Genomic DNA, 5,837 nt, shown 5'->3' with positions numbered 1-5,837 from the left:
ACCTTCATTATTTCCCATCCTTTTTGGGGGTCAGCGTCTCTTGCATGGCTGACACTCCCACTGTTTCCATGCAGACATGGCAGAGAGCCTCTCATTCCCCCACTAGATTAGCAGGGCCAGCACTAGTGGGAGCCACCTATGGTGTTCCAGGCACAAAATTGAAGGAGGCACTCAGTCCCAGGGTCGTTCAAGGGCCAATCCTGCAGGTGAACAACTGACTGGAGTGCTTCCTTAAGAGGGAGGGGCCTATGGCTCCCCACTACCCTCACCCGACTGCCAGCCATATAGATGGCCTTTGACTAAGTCTTTGACACCCACCATGTACCTGTCATGAAGACACTCTCTGTGCCTGTCCAGTAACTCCCTGCCTTTCACTGTTCCCATGCATGCATGTGCTGTCTCATGTCAACCACCTGTAACTCTATGTCGGAGGGTTTATCTGGCCACAAGAATATGCTTGGTGAGTGCCTGCAGCGGCCTAAGCTGTCAGAGAGCTGATGTCATCAGAGACAGAAGTTAGTGGCTAAGGACCCTGGTTTCCTTGCTTATTCAATCGCCCACTGCCCACCAAGGGAGAGACCTCTCTGGTGTATTTTACACAAATTGCTGCGGTCCCCAGTAGGCCTGAGACCCAGGTGTCTGCAGTGGTATTACGCTCATCAACACAACCTGTTGGCTCCTTTCCCTTCCCTGTTTCACATCCCCATGTCCCTCCTAGGGCTTTCTAGGATCACCTTCCTATCCACAAGTAACTGCTTCTGTCTCCATTTTTCTGTACATTCCTGTCAGCTTTTCATCATTTCTCATTGTCTCTGGGCTTGGTCCCCTATTATTCACTGACTTGCCATCAATTGTGGGAACCCCTCTGTTGCCCATGGTCCTGAGGTTCCTGGGTATCCAAACCATCAGGATCCTGCTTCCTCCCCTCACCTCTTATAATTCCTTGCTCCTCTTTCAGTATTTGCTTGTCCATTGTTTTCTTCTCTGTCTTTATAAACCCAGCAAAAATGGCACAGAAAGCATTGAATTCACAAATTTTAAGAGAAACATCCTTCCTGAACAGACCTTCAGGAATAAGAAGTTCAAATCTTCTGGGACCATTCTTCAGCCTTGATGTCCCCTCTCCTTTCTTGACACGCCCAGAGCTCAACTGTGGGCACCTCAGGGCCACAAAGGAACAAAAATGATCCAAATAGCATCTGAGGAGAGGAGGTTATAGGGGAATCACTCTTTCAATATAATATTGACTGTCTGGAAGACATTGGCCCCCCTGTACCCCAGCATTTAGAAGCACTATTTCAGTGTCATGTAGGTCCTGCTTTCTTTTTGGGGGGAGAAGGGGATTGTGGCAATCAAAGTTTACTTGTTAAAAATTCCAGCCAAGTAGGTGGTATCCAGGATTCAGTTTCACAGGACAAGAACCAGGGCCAGCTTTTTAGTTGGACACCATAACAGAAAAGGAAATGGAAGCTTGTAAGCCAAATCAGATATTAAAATATTATATATTTCATCTTCCAGTATTATGCACAATAGGACACCAAAGTGAAAGGCATAGAATAAAAGTTCTGAGGGAGAGAGGTACAAACATTGCCGTAACCTAGACTCGTGCAAGAATCTAGGATGAGCTTCAATTAATAAAGGACCAGGACAAAGGACTTGGGTGGTGGTATATTTAAAGAAACATCAGCATGCCGAAGAAAAATGAATGGGGAAAGATACTCAGAGAAAATGTATCAAGTATAAATAAAAAAGGATTGAAAACATTGGAGAAAATCTAGGTGACTTTAGGTTTGGGGATCACTTTTTACATACAACACCAAAAGTATGATCTATGAAAGAAAAAAATTAGTAAGTTGGACTTTATTAAAATAAAAAGTTTCTGCTCTGCAAAAGAAATGGTTAAGAACTTGCAATAAAATGGAACACAGAAAATATAATAGAAAAATCAAAGTTCGATTTCTGTGAAGTTTAATAAAATTAATAAACCTCTAGCCAGGCTGATCAACAAAAAGAAATAATCATAAATCACCAATATCAAAACTCAAAGAGGAAATATGACTATAGTTCCTGTACATGTTAAAGGCATGTACAGATTTTATGCATTTGTGCAAATACATTCTACAACTCTAATATAATGACAAAAATTCCTTGAAAATCACAACTTAACTAAATGAGTATAAGAAGACATAAGAAAATCAGAACAGCCTTATGTATTTGATTTAAAAATGAGCTTGTCATATTAATTGCCTGGGAAGGGCCTAACTTAATACAGACCTCTCAGAATCAGCTCTGCAACTTTACCAACAACCCAAGGCTGAATGACTCCTTCTCAGGATTGATACCAGCATTTGTCTACTGATCAACAACTTTCCTTATATTCTAGTGAGCCATCAATCATAAAGATTGTGTTTATTTTAATAAATTCAGCTTCTATTCGCATTTAACAGTGTGATGTTTCAGATTGTTCCGTCCACCATCTTGGCTGAAATGTCAGCCTCTATGGGTGTTTCAATGGTCAATGTGATTGGGGCAAGGGATAAACTTCTGGCTGAGCTTCTTTCAATGTTAAGCACATTTGATGTACATAAAACAGGCTATTGATGTGTGAGTGTGTCTGTGTGTGGTTCGTGGGCATAATTGATTTTGTTATCTAAATGAGCCATGTGTCCCCTTACTATCGTCTGAGGCTAAAACCATAGAACAGAATTAAAGACATGCGATCTCAGGAATGTACAGCTTACTTCTTATTGTTATTTTATTCAGTAGAAATATTGGTTACCTTCATTATATTCTGTAGAAAAAATAATTGTTCAAAGAATAAAAAGAGTTTCTAGGAACACAAAACTGGCTTTAGACATTTGCAAATGGGAGGAATTTTGGGTTGACAGCTTTCAGAAGGTTTTGGTACTATATTTCAAAATAAACAGTAACTTTTAAAACAATTTGGCTCATTAATAAACTGAGTGATGTTAAGATTTAAACACTTTGCAGAATCTCAAATCCTGACATCAGGCACTGTCTTTTATCGAGGAGGCACTGAGATTCCCCACTGTCTGACGGTGACTGTGATTTCTGACCCATAGCTAGCATCTAGGAGTCTTGCTTTCTAGATCGATGGTTTTCCCAGAAATTCTCATTAATTTTCTGAGTATAGTTAACGGTAAAATACAGAACAAATAGCACATACTACAGAGTAAGTAAAAGAAATTCCATATTCTGAGCAATATACACATTAACAGAATTAGAAGTTTGATAGAACTTTTAATACAAGCTGAAATGCCCAGTAGTATTGTGATTAGGGCACTTTTTAGGCAGTTTGCCTTGACCATGGTTGTGAAACGTCTCTGAGTTTCCATGTACTTTCTGAGACTCTCTTTGAAGTCCTTTAACCTTTCCTCTGCCGGCTCAGGGCCACATTCTGACCCAGTTACAAGGCTGTACAGCCCATTGGTATAGTGGTCACCTCTGTGCTCCAACACCAGGCCCTCGATCAGGTCCATGAGCTCCTTTACTTGGTCGTCACGTTCGCTCCCTTCAGCCTGGCTATTAAAGGCACACGCTCGCCCCCCGCACCCAGCCACCAGCTCGCTTAGGGCTCTATTGTCTGTGTTGTGGACGTAATCCATCAAGGAGCCTCCTTCCAGGTCTTCCTTGTGGGTGAAGAGGACAACTGCGTGTCTCATGGCCTCCTCCCCAAAGATCTCCCGCACCCTCTGTGCAGCCTGCTGGTCCTGGGCCGTGAATCGGCCCAGTTGCATCACCAGGAGCAGCACATGGGGGCCCGGCGCCGAGAGCAGGTAACACCTGTGTACCTCTTTATACAGGGGATCAGAGTGGTCCTTCCCAGAAAACAGATCTGGCGTGTCAACAATGACCATCTCTCTCTCTCTCCAGCTTCCCCGACTTGCACAGCAAGTCTTAGTGAAGGGCTGGGCGCGCAGCTGTGACTCAAATGCTTGCTTCCCAAGGATGCTGTTCCCTGCGGCACTTTTGCCGGTTCCTGTTTTGCCCACCAGGATGATTCTGAGCTCTGATCCTCTGGTATGTTGGTTCTTCATAGATGGTCCTGTGAAGAGCAAATTTACTGTGTTATTGGTATACTGTCGTGCCAATGGAATATCTTTGATAAGGAGTTAGTCCCACTTTATGGGAAAAGATACTCTTACAATATATGGCATTTATGAAATAGGCTCTACCTCCATTACCAAATAAAATAAATATGGTTTTTAAAACATCTAGACTTCTCTGTGGTGTAGTGCCATGTTGGATCCTAGAAAAACATACTTGGGGGGGATGAGAAGGATTTAGGAACATATCTCATCATGTAAGACTTGCCCGAATCACTCTGTTCTGGCCATCTGGAAGACTCATTTTCTGTGGATCAGAGATGTGGAGCCAAGACTGTGGGTTCCACCTCCAGGTGGGTGACATAACCTGACTGTTCCCAGGCCAGAGATGGAGAGATGGCTTCTCTGACCTTGGCTGGGTAAAGGTGTGGTTATGACCACCAATGAAGTGGCTGGATCTGGGGCATATTGGAATGAGCAGTGTAAACTGATTCTCTCTAATGAAGAACTAACTGATAGCTTATACTCTGCTTAGAGAGGATAGGAAGATTTTTATATAAACTAGGCACAGAATATGGCAAAACAGGCATGCATACTGGAAGTCACTTTCTTACCCAGGTGACAGCTTTCATTTTGGTCCATTGTTGCTCCTAAGGGAGAAAGACACAGGAGACCAATAAAATAACAATAGAAACCTATTATTATTAATTAGTTCTGAATCACAAAAGAGCCTTATACTCCTGGAGCATGTCACAATCATGTCTCATTTGTTTACACAGATCTGACAAGGTGGGTCGAAGGAGAATTACTCTGTTTTACAGAGAAATTGAGTCACTTGCCCAAAGTCACCCACTGAGTTGAGTGAAGTGTTTTCATTTGTAAGTCTCACCTATTTCTTATCTCCATGCTCACCTCCCTTCTTCTAAAGACCACCCTACCCCCTTCTCTTGCTTTCCTTGGCTACACACTTTTATTTCTCTCAACTTCCTTCCTGGGTCCTCCTCCCCTGTATCTGAGGTTCAGTCTCTTCTTCCTTTCTCTCCTTCTTTCACCACCTTGCTCCCTTCCTTTTACTTCTTCTTCACTTTCTCCAACTACTCCCTTCATTTTGAGTCCTTGCCACGAGACTCAATGAATTAAGAACATGACTCTGGAAAAGTACGCTATCCCTTAAGCCAGAAATACATGTCATTTGATCCCTCAATGACCTGAATTTTCCTCATTCCTCAACAGCTGCCCTGAAGAAGCCCTGCCATCTGGTCCCCTTTCTGATGTAGTGAGAAGTATTGGTTCATTTTCGTCAGACACTTTTTTCTCTTGCTTCAATCTGGCAGCATAGCCAAAGCAACAAAGCACAGAAAACTCATGGCCACATGTTAGTGTCCAAATTCTTCCCAGTTCGCACTTCTTACTGGCTTGATGCTAAGGAAACTCTCTTTGACACTAATGGGTAAATTTTATGACGTTTCCAGTTCCTTTAAATTGGCTTCACCGAAGCCAAAGGCAGCCGCATTAAATCGTTTCCCTTACAATAGAGCTAATTTGTTCTTAAAATAATATATTTCCCCCCAATGATAGCCTAGGAACTAGAAATTAATGCTGCAGAGCTTTCCCTGAATGTTGGCATACCTGATTTACTGGTAAAAGACAAAGATGGCTCCTCCGTTCCAACCTGTGACTTGCCAGCTTAACTCAAAGAGAAACAGAAAACAAAAGCAAAGAATCTGCGTCTGTCGTCTTCCTCTCTGTAATCTCCGCCTAGCCTGCCCT

At 42.7% G+C, this 5,837-nt stretch overlaps 1 protein-coding gene across 1 annotated transcript; it reads right to left on the bottom strand.

Moving 5' to 3' along the window:
• Positions 1-1,491: 1,491 nt before the first annotated feature.
• On the bottom strand, positions 1,492-4,711 carry LOC308492740 (GTPase IMAP family member 2-like). The gene is made up of 2 exons (XM_081038065.1): positions 4,682-4,711; positions 1,492-4,066 (listed from the first exon to the last, which is right to left on the bottom strand). Exons 1-2 carry the CDS (start codon positions 4,707-4,709, stop codon positions 3,084-3,086), a joined length of 1,011 nt encoding a protein of 336 aa, XP_080894191.1. The 5' UTR covers positions 4,710-4,711; the 3' UTR covers positions 1,492-3,083.
• Between the last annotated feature and the right edge of the window lie 1,126 nt (positions 4,712-5,837).

The sequence above is a fragment of the Rhinolophus hipposideros genome (genome assembly GCF_964194185.1).
Source record: "Rhinolophus hipposideros genome assembly, chromosome: 25".
Lineage (NCBI taxonomy): Eukaryota > Metazoa > Chordata > Mammalia > Chiroptera > Rhinolophidae > Rhinolophus > Rhinolophus hipposideros.
Note: the sequence above shows the minus strand (reverse complement) of the source record. Positions and strands in the feature narration are given on the sequence as shown.

Coding starts and splice junctions, on each gene's coding strand:
- LOC308492740 (XM_081038065.1), bottom strand. CDS start 4,709: ATGGACCAAAATGAAAGCTGTCACCTGG. Junction 4,067..4,681: donor AAATGAAAGCTGTCACCTGG/GTAAGAAAGTGA, acceptor TGCTCTTCACAG/GACCATCTATGAAGAACCAA.